At 34.2% G+C, this 17,044-nt stretch overlaps 1 protein-coding gene across 1 annotated transcript in view; it reads right to left on the bottom strand.

The window, feature by feature from the left end:
* Positions 1 to 17,044, bottom strand: part of Dync2h1 (dynein cytoplasmic 2 heavy chain 1) — a 169,353-nt gene that overhangs the window by 84,985 nt on the left and 67,324 nt on the right. The window contains exons 51-63 of the mRNA XM_042674847.1: positions 16,165 to 16,278; positions 15,352 to 15,494; positions 14,053 to 14,134; positions 12,865 to 13,019; positions 11,229 to 11,366; positions 10,910 to 11,023; positions 10,247 to 10,407; positions 9,162 to 9,285; positions 8,077 to 8,198; positions 5,962 to 6,048; positions 4,265 to 4,391; positions 1,753 to 1,894; positions 932 to 1,041 (exon numbers count right to left, since the gene is read on the bottom strand). Coding sequence (XP_042530781.1) covers positions 932 to 1,041; positions 1,753 to 1,894; positions 4,265 to 4,391; positions 5,962 to 6,048; positions 8,077 to 8,198; positions 9,162 to 9,285; positions 10,247 to 10,407; positions 10,910 to 11,023; positions 11,229 to 11,366; positions 12,865 to 13,019; positions 14,053 to 14,134; positions 15,352 to 15,494; positions 16,165 to 16,278 — 1,619 coding nt within the window. The remainder of the gene's footprint in view (positions 1 to 931; positions 1,042 to 1,752; positions 1,895 to 4,264; positions 4,392 to 5,961; positions 6,049 to 8,076; positions 8,199 to 9,161; positions 9,286 to 10,246; positions 10,408 to 10,909; positions 11,024 to 11,228; positions 11,367 to 12,864; positions 13,020 to 14,052; positions 14,135 to 15,351; positions 15,495 to 16,164; positions 16,279 to 17,044) is intronic.

Below are 17,044 nucleotides of genomic sequence, written 5' to 3'. Positions count from 1 at the left end.
TTCTTTAAGCAGTTTTAATGGATGTCATTCCTCTATTTTCATAACTCTGTATCAAGTGCTTTGATTTCTCTATTACCAACTTTCTCAATGTTAAAAAGATTAGTTTATTGCCCATATCAGTAAATTTTTGAAAGTAAAATAAAACATAATTACATCAGGACAACAGATATAAACCACAGCCCAAGTAATCCAAAAACTAGAATATGTGTGGCTAAAGTTTGCTTGCTCCTCAGAGACTAGGTCAAATAAACATTCTGTTAACACACATCAATTCCTGTTGAAAGGCCAAAGACGAGGAATTCACTGATTCCTTCCAGGTAATGCGGATACTCAGACTAAATGACAGAATTTCAAACATCTCTGTAAGACCAGCAGAAATAACTATAAACATCAAAGGCTTTTTGTAGCATCAATAAAATTGAATAACTACAGTCTAGGAAAACCTCACTGTGAAAGAATCTCAGAAAACTTTTAGTATACTTAGTAATTTTCTGAATGTTGGAAATCAAAACTACCTAGCTGGCATTTTTCCTCATAAGAGGACTCCAGTATATAGAGAATATCACAAATCTCGCATAGTATGTTAACAATGATGTTAACCAATTACACCTTTATGTACAATTTATTTTAATTTTTCTAGTCTACCTTAGAACTGAGATAAAATGTTGACTATTTTAATAAGGTAAAATTCTAAAAAAAATTTTAAAATAATTTTTGTTTTGTCATTTAAGTCTATATAACTATTCAGCAATACTGAATATAAAGCAAATATGAGCTATAATTAAAGTTAATTCAAAGGCAATTTCTATGTATTCATTGTGAATGACTACTCAGAACATAAAAGTATTTTCAATTAATACCAGTAAAAATAAAAATTATTTTGGCAAATATGATTTCCAAAGGCTTACCCTCCTCCGAGTAAATTAATTACCTGTAATATCACAAGAGCATTTTCTATGGAAAGATCATCTGATGGCAGGCCTTCACTTTTCCAAATTAACTGCTCACTTTCAGTGCAAAGAAATCTCCTCAGATCAAATTCTGAAAAGTTAAAAGACAGCAGTAATCCTTCACTGCAATAATCTGTACTGGACAAAGGGAATAAAACCAATACAATATAGAGTAGCAAAAGTTTTATGTCAATATTTACTTTTAAACCCACTTGTCCAAGATTAGCACCTAAACCCAAGAGGGACAAAGCATTTTGAGAAGTAGTAAGACTTCAAACTGTATTTGCTGGGCTGGGAAGGTGGCTTAGTGGTAGAGTTATTGCCTTGCATGCATGAGGCCCTGGGTTCGATTCCTCAGCACCACATAAGCAGAATAAGCCAGCAGTGGTGCTGTGGCTCAAATGGTATAGCGCTCGCCTTGAGCTGAAGAGCCGACAAAAAAAACAACAAAAAAAAACAACTGTATTTGCTCTAAGTCAGTACTTTATAACACTAACAATTCTGTAAAAATTCACAGGGAATTTTGAAATCTCTGCATCTTATTTTGAGATGAAATTCTAGAAAATATTTAGCTGCATTCATACAATAACACAAATACTTCATTAGTTTCAGTTTCATAAGAGTGGTTAGGAACAGGAGACTCACAAAGAAAAAATTTAAACAATTTTTAAAATTGGCATATCTAACAACACACCCAAAATTTTAAAGATCAGAAAATGTTTCCTATTTAAAAAAATAACAGATGTCAAAAGTACATTGTTAGTACACTGAAAATACAAATCATCAATAAATAAACACAAACTTTCAAGAGCAGCTGATTTGGTCCATTCTTCCAAACAGGTTTTTCTGAGACATTCAGGTGCAGCAGAAAGGTAGGTAATAAATGCAGCTGCTAGTTGAGCTCTTTTCGGAAGAGTAGCTAACTCCTCTGATATCTCTGCAACCTAGCAAGAGAGAAAGAGATGGATATGGCTGCGTTCTAACATGGAAGAAGTTGACAACATCACAGAGTTTTGTCTTATTAAAAAAAAAAACCTCATATATTAGTTTATGTAATTAACATTTTGTCTTGGAATCAGTGGAGAAACCAAATATCAACAAGACTCCAGACATTGCTGTATGGTGTGGTATGGCATCCTATTTGTAGAAATAAGTAGATTTTGTCATTAAAACTTTCTGAGGATTATAATGAATTCAGAGTAAATTTGCATCACTATGTAAAATAAGATTAAAACAATATATAGCCGGGTGCTGGTGGCTCACGCCTGTAATCCTAGCTACTCAGGAGGCTGAGATCTGAGGATCGCGGTTCAAAGCCAGCCCGGGCAGGAGAGACCGTGAGACTCCTATCTCCAATAAACCACCAGAAAACCGGAAGTGGCACTGTAGCTCAAGTGGTAGAGCGCTCACCTTGAGCTGAAGAGCTGAGGGACAGCGCCCAGGCGCAGAGTTCAAGCCCCACGACCGACAAAAAAAAAAAAAACAATATATAAACGAAGATAAAGACATAGAGACTAATGGGAAACTTTGGTGCAGATAAAGCACAAAATCAATTGGAAAAGATAGTGATACAGAAGGAATGAAGAAAGAGTGAAGTGAAACTGACTGGAGGCAGACTGATGTTTTCTCTATCCAATGTAAAAAAAGATTTCTGTTTTAACCTGTGCACAAGTCACTGAGAATATTTAAGCCAGTAATAAGTAACATAATTAGGCTGGATTGTAAAAACACAATTCAAGTCAGGCACTGGTAGCTCATGCCTATAATCCTAACTACTCAGGAGTCTGAGATCTGAGGACTGCAGTTCCAAGCCAACCCTGGAAACAAAGTCGGTTGAGACTCCTGCCTCAGCACCAAAAATAGTTGGAAATAAAGGTGTGGCTCAGGTGGTAGAGCACTAGCCTTGAGCAAAAAAGCTCTGGGACAGCACCCAGACCCTGAGTTCAAGCCCTAGAGAGACGCATGTGTGCACGCGCACACACGTGTGCACACGCATGCGCACATGCACACGCACACGAACACACACACACACACACACACACACACACACACACAAAGTCTACAATTCATCTGGGTGCCCATGGCTTATACCTATAATCCTAAAATGCTGAGTTCTCAGGATAATAGTTCAAAGACAGACCAAGTAAGAAAGTCTGTGAGTCTCATCTGCAATTAACCAATAAAAATTCAGAAGTGAAGCTGTGGTTCAAGTGGTAGAGCACTAGCCTTGAGCAAAAGAACTCAGGGACAGGCCCTGAGTTCAAGCCCCAGGACTGGCATACACGCATACAAGCATACACACATGCAAGGAAAAGACTAGTATGAAGAACAGAAGACAAATACAAAAAAAATTGGATATGGAAATGAAATAATGTATAAGTGAAAATAAGCCACCTATTTTTATTTAATATCTAGAAGAAATAAGTGAATTAACAACTAACAGAGATGTGGAATGAGAAAAGAAAGGAAGTTCATGAAGATACACTGGGTTTGGTTCCTGAGAGGCAACTATGAGCAAATGTCTAATGTATACTGGAAATAGGAATTTTAAGCTCAGAAGTGAAGAAATACTGCTCTGTTTATCACAGGGACGGGGTGTCATGAAGAAGAAAACCATAGCTCTGTTCATCATCAGAAAAGAGAAGAAAACAATACTGAAGATCATCAATGTTATTAAGTGAGCAAATAAGAAGAATCAAGTCAAGGAAGGAATCAAGTTTAAATTTTTTTAAGAGACAAAACCAACAGAGTTGATATGACACAACATCTAAAGAATAAAGAAATGGCTAACATCCCCATGCTATGCGCCAGTTTCTCATGCCTTTAATCCCAGCTCAGGTTCAAAGCCAGCCCAGGCAGACCAAGTCTGTGACTCTTATCTCCAACTAAGCACCAAAACAGCCAAAAGTGGAGTTGTAGTTCAAGTGGTAGAGTGCTAGCCTTGAGTAAAACCGCTCAGGGACAGAACCTAGGCCTGAGTTCAAGCTCCAGGACCAGCACAATAAAAGAAAAAAAAGAAAGGAAAAAAAAAGAAATGGCCAACAGTGTTGAATTCAAAAATTTCTGTCCTGGGGAAGGTAAATTCAAAAAATTTCTAAGGAGAGTATTGAGTTTCCAGGAGGTCATGTTCACTGCCTTCCCCTATATAATACAGTAACTAAAAGGGGAATGGGTTTCTTTCATAAATCCATTCCTATAAAGATGCTGTACTTAAAGATTACTTAATGACCACTAATAGCTAAATCATTTGTCCAAAACTAATGGATCCTCCACTTTCCTTTCTTCTCTTCTTTTCTGACAACTCTCAAACAAACCTGTGCATTCCATCTCTTGTGTTCTCGATCAAGCTGATTAATCAAGACTTCTGCAGCTTTGATTGTTTCTTGTGCTTTGCTTACTTCAGCTTCAAGTTTGGCAGCCTCTGAAGTCCTGTTCTGAAATCTATCAAAGCATTAAATTTAAATTAAAAACAGAAAGAGTCTAAGAGATGCTTAATGAAATTATCTGTAGGTAGTATAGTATTCTTTTCTGCCAGTATTTAATGATAATACACATATATATATATATATATATATAATGATTAGTAAAACAACATGCCAACAAATATATTTAAAGCAATTTTCTGTCTACTTCAAAACTCTTGACAGAGCCTCCACATCCTACTACATTACAAATGTCTCCATATGATATTGAAAATCCTGTTCTAAGACCAATCTAATCTCTCTTTCTGTTCTAGTCAAGCAAAATATGTGTCAAAACCTGAAATTATTACAAAAATGACCCTGCATTTGAAGTCCTTTGTTCTTCAGTATGTTCCATTTGCCTAGCCTATCTTCCAACCACATACCCTCTGCCTCAAATATCCAATCCTTTAGATGTAATGTCATCTTTAAAACTCATGTTAAATATCCAGTATATTATATATCATTTCTCTTTTACTATTTACCAGAGCTTATAACTTAAATTTTTTCCTGAAAAATACTTGCAAATTGTATTATTTTTACTATTATGGTAATGTTTTACCATATCTTTGTCAAATATAGTATGGCCAGATTTGTACCAGGCAGCAAAAAAATAGCATCTCATGTAATTCTTAGACCAACAGTTCATAATAAGTATTATACTTCCTGTTAAAGTGATTAAAAAAAAAAACCTAAACCCCAACCACATAGTGTAAAAGTCTCAACAATCATCAGTAGAGGACCTAAAATTCATGTATAGTAAGCTTTATATTGAGTTCCATGAATTTACCGGTGTATTTCATTGGTTCTGCCCTTACCTTTCCTCCTCTAGACATAAGCCTCTAGAAGTGAGCTATCCAATATAGTAGCTACTAGCCACCGGTCTATTTAAGTTAAACACAAATTTAATTCCTTGGACATATTAAACAGGTCTGATTGATAGGTCTGCATGGTTATATGGTACCACAGTGGATAGTGTAGATTACAGAACACATCCATCATCTAAAAAAGCTCTACTAAATGATGCTGACCTTCAGAACTTGGAAATAAAAAAGTACATTTTTTAGTTACAATTCACACTATACTATATTTTCTAATAGTTCTATAGTAAATATTAAGTTAAATCAACTCATCCATTTCTGTTTAAGTTTTTTTTAATGCCAAAGCTTCAAATTGGCAAACAGGATTAAAATGGAGAGATGAAAGGCTTGGGAGGTAATTCAATGATAAAATCCCTGGCCTAGCATGCACAAGGCCCTTTTAATCCCCAATATAAAATTTTAAAAAGAAGGTAATGTCAAATCTGAACAGTCCCAGCATTAACTCATTACATTTAGTTCCTCTTGCTCGACTTTCTCACAAGCGTGTGGGAACATACGTAGTGGTAGTGTTCTTTAAAAAGAAATCAATTCTGTATTATTCTATACCCTTCCCCACATTAGAATGGTATACTAGAAGAAGTAAAATAGTGATCAAATTAGGACTTTCAAGAGTTTAAAAGCAATTTAACTTGTATACTTCAAATATCCAAAATGCACTTCAAAACTTACTTCTCTTTGAGTTCCGATACCTTTTGACCAACAGAATTAAGAAGCTCCTCCAGTTTCCTTTTTCTGTCTTCAGTTTTCTTCAAATTCCTAAAATTTAACTCAGTATTATAAAAGTCATTCTACTTAAGGTCTCAACAGTAAGGCAGCAGAAGCATTTTCAAAGGTAAACTTGTAGTAAACATGAAAGATAAAAACTGTCAGTAATATTATATTTGATTAGAATTTAAACTGAGAAGCAGTGGCAAAATTAAAATGCATTCTTGGACCCAACCATGCCATATCTAGAAGCCTATATTTAAAAATACTGTACATGTAGATTCCTAGATGAAATAGTAGATTAAGCACATAATTTCTTCTTCTTCCCTGAATTCTATTGAGCTAAAATAAAGCACAAAATATATACATGTAAGTATGTGTGCACATGCACATGCAAACACATAAAACCTGGATTCAATGTGTAGCACTGTAAAACATAAACAACAAAACCCCTCTTTAGCTTGTAGGAAAGTATTAGTCTCATGAACTTGAAATCAACCATAATATATAGTTAATCATATCATCTCCAGCTCTTCCCCCACCCCCAACAAAGACACAGATATATCAAAGATGAAGAGAAGAATGTGGCAAATGAGAAATTTCAAGGCAATTCTGAAAAGTGGTAACTGACATACCAGGACATATAAAGCCCAAACTAAATGCCTATATGAAGAAAATAACATTATCTATATGTAAAGGTAATGATGAAGTGAAATGCAAAGTTTATTAGTCCATATTATAAAGTTTAGACCTCAATCTTTCCCCTATTGAAAGCAAACTATCCTCCAACTAACCCCAAATGTACCAAGTCTAGCTTATACCCCAAATGCACCAAGTCTAGCTTATACCCATGGACTCCACTGACCCCAACCAAATCCTATGTGAAGAGATGAGGATTCTTTTAGAGAAAAATAATATTTCTGAAAAATATGAATAGTGAAGGGCTACCATCCAAGACCCGTCTATACTTGATCACCTACAATGATGAGCAACATCAACAGCCAAGGAGTCAACTCCACACTCGAAGCTGCTAATCAGAGTTCCAGTACTTCACAATTAATCACTGGCTGCCACAGACAGAAGTATCTAGAAAGACCCTAACTTGAAGAAAAGCAAACAAATACAGAAAGAATTACAATGGAATTATCAAAGATAGGAGAAAAAGGGAAATTAACAGCAACAACAACAACAACAAAAAAAAAACAGAACAAACAACATCCGAGAGCAGTAATGTCTTTCATGTAAGAGGAATTGATGTTTTTTTTAAAAGTAAAATTTAAAAAACATTCAAATTTAGCAAAAATCAAAAGGAAGTAGTATGCTAGAAGGAGAGACATGTGAAAAACTAAACACAGGCAGCAATGTGGGAATGAGAGGGGGCCATGTATTGCTGTGTATTTCTGCAAGGCATAAGTGGAATAGCTGACCAAATGTCTTCTCAAAAGAGTACCTTTTTGTATTAAGATATTATAATTGCAGTTATTTAACACAAGAACTTCATTCAATTATACTGAAAATTCGGAAGCTGAGAGTTAAAGTCTTTGGCCAGAAGCATAAGGTTAACCAGTAATGTCAAACACTATTAACACCGAATAAACTTCTTGGTCTGCATGCAGAACAAAATTGATAAAATACAATCCTGATTTGGTAACAAGAAAAAATTAGATCTTTAAGCTCCAAAGTAAATGACTAAATCTCCCTACCTTCCCAGACACACTTCTGAAATATAAACATTAAATACTTCCTAGAATTTATGGTGAAAACAATCAGAAAAGCTCGTAATTCTGTACCATTCTTTTGTATTTCAGTATTATTCCTTTATAAAGCTTTTGTTTTTCCTAAAGGAAGTTTAACCAAATTACCCCTACCACAAGAAATGACAGCAAAGCTGATTCTGCTATCTACTTCCTAAGTGCTTCTTTTTTAACCTGTTTAATTTTTAATTTTCTTTTCAAATAACTCATTTTAAATTCTATAATGTTAGCTCCTTAAAAAGCCCAAAGTAATTACTACCAATATAACACACTCATCAACTGGCAATCCAGATGTCAGAACTGTTGTGTTTTATGTTTCACTCACGATTCTAATCCAGACTGTTCAGTTTCCAAAGGCTGAATTCGTTCCAAGACATGGGAATACTGTACATTGGCCTTAACCCAGGCAGCCAAAGGTGCAGCTGCTGTACTGGCACGCTTGGCATTCTGAAAGATTTCATTAGACATTATCCAACACCCCAGTCCAAATTTCAAACAAATGCAAAGTTAATTTCAACACATTTTATTTAAGCCATGTATTTAATATTCTACTTAATGAAATTTTTGAACTATACTGATTAAGAAAAATATATCTTTTAGAGCCACATACTTATCATAAAATGTTCCACCACCTAACCTAATTACCTTATTTTCAATAAATACATGCCACACTCACAACAATATGCAGGCATTGATTCCATTTCTTCTATATGTGACATTTTGTAAATAAGAATAATTTTGAAACCACTGTTATTGGAGTCAAGGAAGATGTACATGACACCATAAGGGATCCAAAACACATCAGATTATGGAACTTAAGACAGTCCACTGAAATTTGTTCTACCAGAGACTTGCTATAATGTGACAAGCACATGGAATAAAGCATCTTAACTTATAAGTTGAAAGTAAAAGCATGGCAAGCTGGGAATTTACTACTAAGAGAATAAACTAACTTCCTGTAACCTGGATTCTAGTTACTAATTCCCAATTATGATGCCTACTATTACAAACCTTCATACAGACTACAGTTTCTAACTTTCCTTAAATTTTAGACTTTATCAAAACAATTAATAATGACAATGCATCCCATATTAAAAAGCAGATTTAGCTGGGCACCAGTGGCTCACGCCTATAATCCTAGCTTCTCAGGAGGCTGAGATCTGAGGATCATGGTTCAAAAGCCAGCCTGGGCAGGAAAGTCCATGAGACTCTTATCTCCAGTAAACCACTAGAAAACCGGAAGTGGCACTGTGGCTCAAGCAATAGAGCACCCGCCTTGTGCTGAAGAGCGCAGGGACAGCACCCAAGCCCAGAGAGTTCAAGCCCCACAAAATAATTAAAAAATAAAAATAAAAAGCAGATTATTACAGCGTAGAAAAGGGTGCTTATGGTGTAACTGTTAAAAATTACCTTTGACTCAAAAGAGGCCTTATTTTTATAAAGCAGATCTTCAACACTTTCTCTTATTTCCTTTGGAATATTTCGTGCATCAAAGGTTACAATGTCTTCTCGCACACCTCTTTTGGCAAGGAAACTAAAATTAAAGAATACAAATTCAAATAAGGCTAAAAAGGGTCATTTCTGAAAATATCACATACATGTACTTTTAGTTAACAAGAATACTAAAATATTGCAGGAAGAATGATGGAAAAAGTGACACTGAACAAAATGCATTGTACTCATAAGCTGACATACTGAATTAAAACCCTTTGTACAAGTTCTTAAAGATAAAAATACTAAAAAATTAGTATGCAGTAACCATTTTTAAAATAGCCTCAGTGAAATATTAGAATCACAAAATTTTATTCCACTCCCATCATGTGAACTATTCAAATGTTCTATGATATGTAAGGAAACTTCATGATTCCTTTCTAAGGTATTTGAAATTATTTTTCCTATTTCCAGATATAAATCTTGGAGTAAGATTAACTGAAAGACAAACGTGTACAGATGTAGCAATGAAACCCCTCAGTATATAACTAATATAGGCTAATCTGTTTAAAGACTAGTAGTGTACTATCAATCCAAATCCCATTGTAGAACTTGAGTGAAGCCCATGGCTTCAGGTTGTATTAATCCTCCCACTTTGCTAGATCGTATCTCTCATATGATTTGTGGCATAAGCATGTGCTTGTACTCATGCTCTCTTTCCCTCTCTTCTCTCTCTCCCTCCCTCCTGTATCACTACCTCTTCTTCTTCACCTTCAAAATACAACACTGAAAAGAGATTGTAAATCTGTAAACCAGTGCTTTTTCTACTATGGAAGAATTAAAAATTCTATGGCATTCCTTTCTTCCTCTATCAACACTTTTGACAATCACTTACTGGGAGAGGATACTTAGGATTCTGACATATGATAATACAGAACAACCTGAAATTTCAGGGCACAGTGTATTTAGATAAAGGTCTGCTTGAGAAAAATAAACGTTAAAAACTCTGAAAGAAGGTGCAATTCATTGTTGAAATAACATTTTGCACAGGCTCAAAAACTAACCTTTTCATGCTCACCCAAGATGTATCAAAGATACCCATCAACCTTAAAACTCCCTCAAGAATGTCTCGGATTACATCAGGTGGCATACGTAGTGAGCGAATTTCTGAAAGAGATTCTGGCTTAATGTTTCCAACAGCTAGTTTAGCTTCATTAACTAGAGGCTAAAAGAGAAAAAAAAGGTCACTTTACTTCAAAATATAAACTTTCAAGTAACTTCACAAATGATGATCATTTTATTTAAACAATTACTAATACCCTCTGCTTTCAAATAATGTACACTTTTAAACAAAAAGCAAGAATGTTTTAGTTGAGCAAGTAAGACTACTTGCCACCATAACTGCAGTGTTCTAATGGCAAATTATTTTGCCATTATAAAAAGCTTCTTAGTATTTTAGGACTCCTTGAGTAATTAATTTAGTCATCTCTGGGCAAAATAAAGTGCAGCAGTTTATCTACAATGCATTTTCTTCTCAGCAACCAAAACAACAAAACTTCTATGAAGCACAGATTATTTTTAACTGCCCTCAGTTAATTTATTTTCTCTCCTGTTAGGTTTTCCTTGTTTTTTTTCCACATGTTAAGCTACAAGTAATGTTTAAACTCTACATACAACTGGTAGTGAAGCATGTAAATGGCTCTTAGAATGTCTCATTCTTAACTTACCTGTACTTCTTTTAATTCATCATCAATTTTATTTTTTCTTTCTTCAATTTTCACAACTTCTTCTGCTATTCTGTGCTTCAGCCTTTCAAGTTCTGTCTTTTGCTCACTAGCATCCTATAGGAATTATCAAGTGACATTCAATTAACCTTAATGTCATGCAATTCTACAAAAGCTCAAGTTTATTACTCTATCAGCCTGACTCAGTATGGATGAGCAATATTTTGAGTCCCTGTAAGTAGAAAATGTTATTTTTACAGTGGTTGATAACTAGACATAAATGCTCTATTACTTGCATTTCTGCACTCAAGTCTCACATTACCTGCATTGATACTGTGATCTCTTGAAGGGCAGCATCTGCCTCATCCTGCTTCGTTTTAAGTAATATGCTTTGTTCTCCAGCTTTCCTGTTCAGTTCATCCACAAGAGCTTTAGCTTCATTTAGTTTAGACACACCAGCCTATGTCAATAAAAAAACTGATTGGCATACATACACAGCATAAATAAATTCCTGTGGGAAAGAATTGAGCAAATATGCAAGTGGTACATAGAAACCAAAGGAGTCTTAGGTTTTTTTCTCATTGCTAATTAAAGACTTACTAAACATACCCAACTGAGATGCAGTGAAAGATTTCAGGGGTTGTAAAGAGAGGCAAATTTTAAAACAACAGTAACAGTGCTCAATGAATATTTGATTGCTTAAACACTAGGTTATAGACTTTTTATTCATCATGTTAGAAAAGAAAATAGAAAGCAAGGGAAAACTTAGTAAGCCATTCACAATTGTTAGTCTCACTGGGTGAAAGGAAACAAAATTCACTCTTCTCTGAAGTGGACATGCCTTGTTTTTGTCCATCTGGGTCACATATGGGTGTACCAGTGGACCACTGTTCAAACTGCCTTCCTGCTTTATGGGTGGGCATCTGATCCTGAATTTACCATTATGATACCCCGCATTGCCAAAAGTTAATCCAAGGAATGAATTGATGTAAATTCCTCTTTTCTATAATATGAGCTAAAGTTTTTGTCAGCTAACATATTGGAAGACTTGAAGACAGTCTTGGAGAAAAAAGATTCCAATATGTACTGATCATCTGAAAGTAGAAGACAGCTAGCATTCTAGGTTCCTCATATATTATCTAATACACTCTCACACTAGTCTGACTGAAACTCAGCAAGTGTATGTACTTTACCCAAACAATACTAAGAACATATCAGAAATCAAACTTCTCAAAATCAAAGACAGTGGCTTAACACAAATGAAAATGAATCATTAGAAAGAAGAAAATAATTATGTGACTTAAGCTAGATTCTAGTCTATTGCCCTAACAGAGAGAAACTACATCTCTGGAGAGGAAACATTTGCTGACAAGTTAGAGGCTGGCATCATTCCAGTATCACATTTAAGTCAAAATTCTACAACTTGAGCCATGATCTCAGTCCCTTTAGTTTTAGATATTAAAAAAAATAAGTAAAACTAAAGAACTGTGGAGTGCTTTAAGTGGTAGAGAACCTACTAGCAGCATGAGGCCTTAAGTTCAAACTCTAGAAACACCAAAAAGAAGAAAAGGTTTAACTGTTAATCATAAACATAAATCAGAAGTGGAGGCATGGGTCAAGTGGTAAAATGCTAGCTGTGAGCAAAAACTCCAAACAACAAAAAAGCCTCAAGTTTAAGCCCCAGTGTGGGGCACACACACATGCACACACACGTATATTATAGATAGGTCTATAGTGTATCATTAGCATAATCCAGTGTATAATGCAAATAAAAAAATTGTTTTCCAACATTTTTAATATAGTACATTCCAAAGGCATGAATTTATATATTACATTAACATAAATGCCATAGGCAATGTGGCACTGTGATTTATAATTCTTGTCTCCTACAAACAATAACAAGATAAATTTGAAATAATCATGAAGACAAAAATCATTCAAGATTAACAATATTGTACCTGTAAATGACTTTGTCTCTTTAATAATTCCTTTTTTTTGCTGCTACTAATGGCAGAATACACACGCAAAAAGGTCATATATCGGCTTGGTGTAGCACCATAGGCTTTGCAAGACTCATGAATTAACAAAAATGATTTTAGAAAGTCAGGATCAACTAGATAAAGACAGAAAATAAAAAATTAGTTATAAAGCATAATTAAGAATTGGAAAAATGATCTTAACGACATTATAGTTATTACATATTAGATATTTCTACTTTATATAACCATAAATATACATTTTATACAAATGCACAGGCATTCCTACACATGTTCTAGAGCTCCTATCTTCCTAATATCTAAAGTCCTTTCTTTCCAGTTTTTTTTCTTGTTATTTGTTTAGTTTTTGCCTTGGGGAGAGTCTGTGTAGTGAAGGTTCACTATGCTGCTTTAGCCTCTCAAGTGCCAAGATTATATGCATGCACCACCCAGCTCTCCTCCTCTCATCCTTACCCCTCATTTCAGATCTTGATCATGTCTTTCTTAGATTACTGAGATGCATGTCTAACATGAACTAATTGCCTTCTGTTTTTCCCTATACTAGACCATTTCCTAATAACTGAATTTATTAGGGAAGAGTGGACCTCAAGATAAGTCTCTGGTTATATATCTATTAAAATAGCTTAATAACCCCTGATCATTCCAAATCGGGCATAATATAATGTGTGGAAGCTGTCTCACCATTACCTGACCCTGTCAATCTTGTCCTGTATGGCTGCTGGAGCATTTTTCAGCATTTAGGCTCTTTGTGAGTCCACAAAATGCCTTCATTTCTTCTCTGGCCTTTTCCACACTAGTATATACTCTGGTCAGATGCCTTTCCAAGGCACTTTCCCATGTACTTAATCACATTTCTATCATAATTTAGCTGCTATATCAGAGTCTTATGTTCATATATAACAGAAACATAAAATTTTTAAATAATAATTTTTGAATTTCTTAAATTCAAACTACAGATATTCTGTTGAGCTCTATTTTAAATAACATATATTTTAATATAAAGAGGGCTTCAAATTGTAAAATGTAACTGTTACAAATAACATTTAGATTCATAATTATCATGAATGTTTAAGGAATCTAAAAACATTAGAAGAGCAATTACTTCATAAATAAAAAAATCAGATAAAATCAGTTCTATCAGAGTACTACCTGACTCTTTTTTCTTTTCCTCTTTCCTTTTTTTGTCACTGTATTTTTCTTCATCTGTTTCACTGAATAGCATTTCTGGTATCTAAAACAGACATAATGTTTCTTTAAACTAATATATGAACTTTGTGTTGCTTAATTCAATTATTTTACTTCCATATGCCATAATTTATCACCTTCCCTCCTTTCAAATGTTGTCTTCCCTTGGTTTTACATCATGTACCACTGCTTTCAGCAGCTCCTTTCAGCAGTCCTTGTCTATGCTCCCAACTTCTTAACAATAAAGTGCCTTGGGTTCAGTCCTCAATTTCTGCCCCTGTTATCTCTACTCTTTATTCACCTTTATCCTTACAGCTTAAGTATCACCTATACCCTGATAATTCCCCAATTTGCTTTTCTGCATGTCGAAGTCCAATACACACACACACACACACACACACACACACACACACACACACATTCCTTCTCAGACATGTACCTTGGATCTCTAACATCTCATATTAACATATCTAAACCTCAAAGTCACACATTCTCCTCTTAATAGACCTGCACCACAGCCTCGCCTGGTACTCAGGTGGTTCTGGGAGCCTCTAATCCCAGTTAATGGGAAACAAGGATAAGAAGATTCTAGTCTAAAGCCAGCCATTTGAAAAAACACAGGATCCTATCCAAAATATAAATAAAAGCAAAAAATGGGCTGGAGCACAGCCCAGGTGGTAAAACAATTTTCTAGTAAACATTAGGCTTTCAATACAAATCTGAGTATCTTAAAAAGAGGAATTTATAAATTTTACCTAGAAGAATTATCATTATGCAAATGTTATTATGTGACATTTGTAAAATTTTAAAGTATGATGATTATCTCTTTGATCCTTATTTAAGAGTAAACCTAAACTTAGAATTTGATACTCAACAATCATACAACAATAAAAAGAAAATAACCATAACTCAGGATGCTGACACCCAGAAGATCATGGAGCCAGCTCAGACAGAAAAGTCTGTGAGCCTGTATCTCTAACTAATGAGCAAAAAGCCAGGCTAGAAGTGTGAGTCAAGTGATAGAGCCTCAGCTTTTAGCAAGAAAGCCACGCGAGATCACAAAGCACCAAGTTCATTAAACTCTGTTAATGACACCAAAACAAAAAACTATGAATAGCAATATTTTCAAACATAACAGATGTTCAGCACCACACTTAATCTAATGTTAAAGTTAACAGCAAAGAGAAGTTGTGAAAGCCACTAACTTCAAAAATCAAATATGCTCAATCTTTCCATCTTCATTTAAACTTCAGTTAAACTTACTTTCTTCATACTGCTATCTGACCAACCTTCCATCCATAGCACCTGGCATTTCTTATGTAAAGCTGGATTACTCTCACAGTTTATTATGAAGTTTAAATTTGCAGAATCCATAATCAAGACAATGTGCAAGTTTTGTTGAATTCCTTAAAAATACAAAAAAATTAAACATGGAAAATTATTATAATAATAATAATAATATAATCAGAACATTTAAGTATGGTCTGGTTTCATGAGACCGAAATTTACTGAAATATAATAACAGGCACTTTTAAAAACAAGCTATAACATTATGATAAGATTTTTACTTTGGTTAAAAGATAGTTGTAAATATTTGTATTTGTACATGCATGCTAAGAAAAAGATCCAGGAGATACATCAAGGGTTTAAGTGCAGTTATGTCTGAATCATATGATTATTGCCTTATTTTTATTTATTCCTACTTTATTTCTACAATGTACATAAAACTGCCTCTCTATCAATAACAGGTATTTAAAATATATAAAAGTTTGGCACAATTTAAATAGTTCAACAGTTCTCTAAGATGGATGATACTAAAGTAGCACTAATTTTATCACAGTAAAACAAAGGAAACATAACCATATTTTCAACATTTCCTTTTGTTAAAATGTTTCAAAGAAGTTTTATTTATAAGCTACTGTATCATAAATTCTAGAAACTCCAGAAAAAATAAAGATGTAAATTATTAAATTAACCCATATTTTGTTACTTTTGCAAACTATTGAGAAAATTAAAGTGGCCTTCATTTCACTTGACTCAGAACTTACATTCAATAGTGAATTGACTATCACTTACTATACGTGAAGTAATTGAAGACAGGTCCAAAAAAGCCATCCTGTGAAGCTTGGTCTTTAAGAGGCAACAGCAAGGGCTCTAACTCCTCAAGAGTATAAAGACCAGGGACTTCACCTGAAAGAAAATAGCACATTTCTTTTTAATTTTAGTTGTAATATGTTAATCTAAAATACATCTAAAATAACCTAAAATACAAATTCTTTTCACTTTGTGTATTAAATGATGTCCTTATTAAATCTTCCTTTCTTAAAATATATAAACTATCACTATGACTAAAATCTACATCCACAGCTTCATTTTGCTATATTTAAACTCAAAGAAGCCATTTAAGGGAGAACACAATCAACCCTTATGTCTGCCTTGATAGGTTTATTTTGCACTCCCCCCAACATAACCTACAATCCAGCCTCAATGAACTGGTTACAGAAATATAACAAAATATCTTGTCTTCATGGAATTTACATCCTCCAGTCAGTCTTCCTCCGCTCCTTATATTTACCCTAAATTATTGTTTATCTTTCAGGATACAACTTTGCCAAATGCAATTCCTAAGATCATTTCTTAATTACATATACACTAAATTTCTTAACTATATACATATACTACTCTTCTTTCTCACATATTGTTACCATTTACTATAGTTAATGAATTGCTTCCCTTTCTTTCCACAGACTCTGAATTTCTGAGGAATAAATCTTTCATGATATTCCACATTAAACCATGAGGCAATCTTTCATAAATATGTAGAACACAAATGTTTGTCAGATGAACAAATGAATTAATGAACAAATGCACCTGTATGAGAAACAGCCTGTTCAATAGCTTGGTATGCTGCAGATTAATGGTAAGGAACAAATTCAAGTTGACGAAGACAGTAAGA

This window comes from Dipodomys spectabilis, unplaced genomic scaffold, assembly GCF_019054845.1.
Source record: "Dipodomys spectabilis isolate Male_0828 unplaced genomic scaffold, ASM1905484v1 ptg000023l, whole genome shotgun sequence".
NCBI lineage: Eukaryota > Metazoa > Chordata > Mammalia > Rodentia > Heteromyidae > Dipodomys > Dipodomys spectabilis.
Note: the sequence above shows the minus strand (reverse complement) of the source record. Positions and strands in the feature narration are given on the sequence as shown.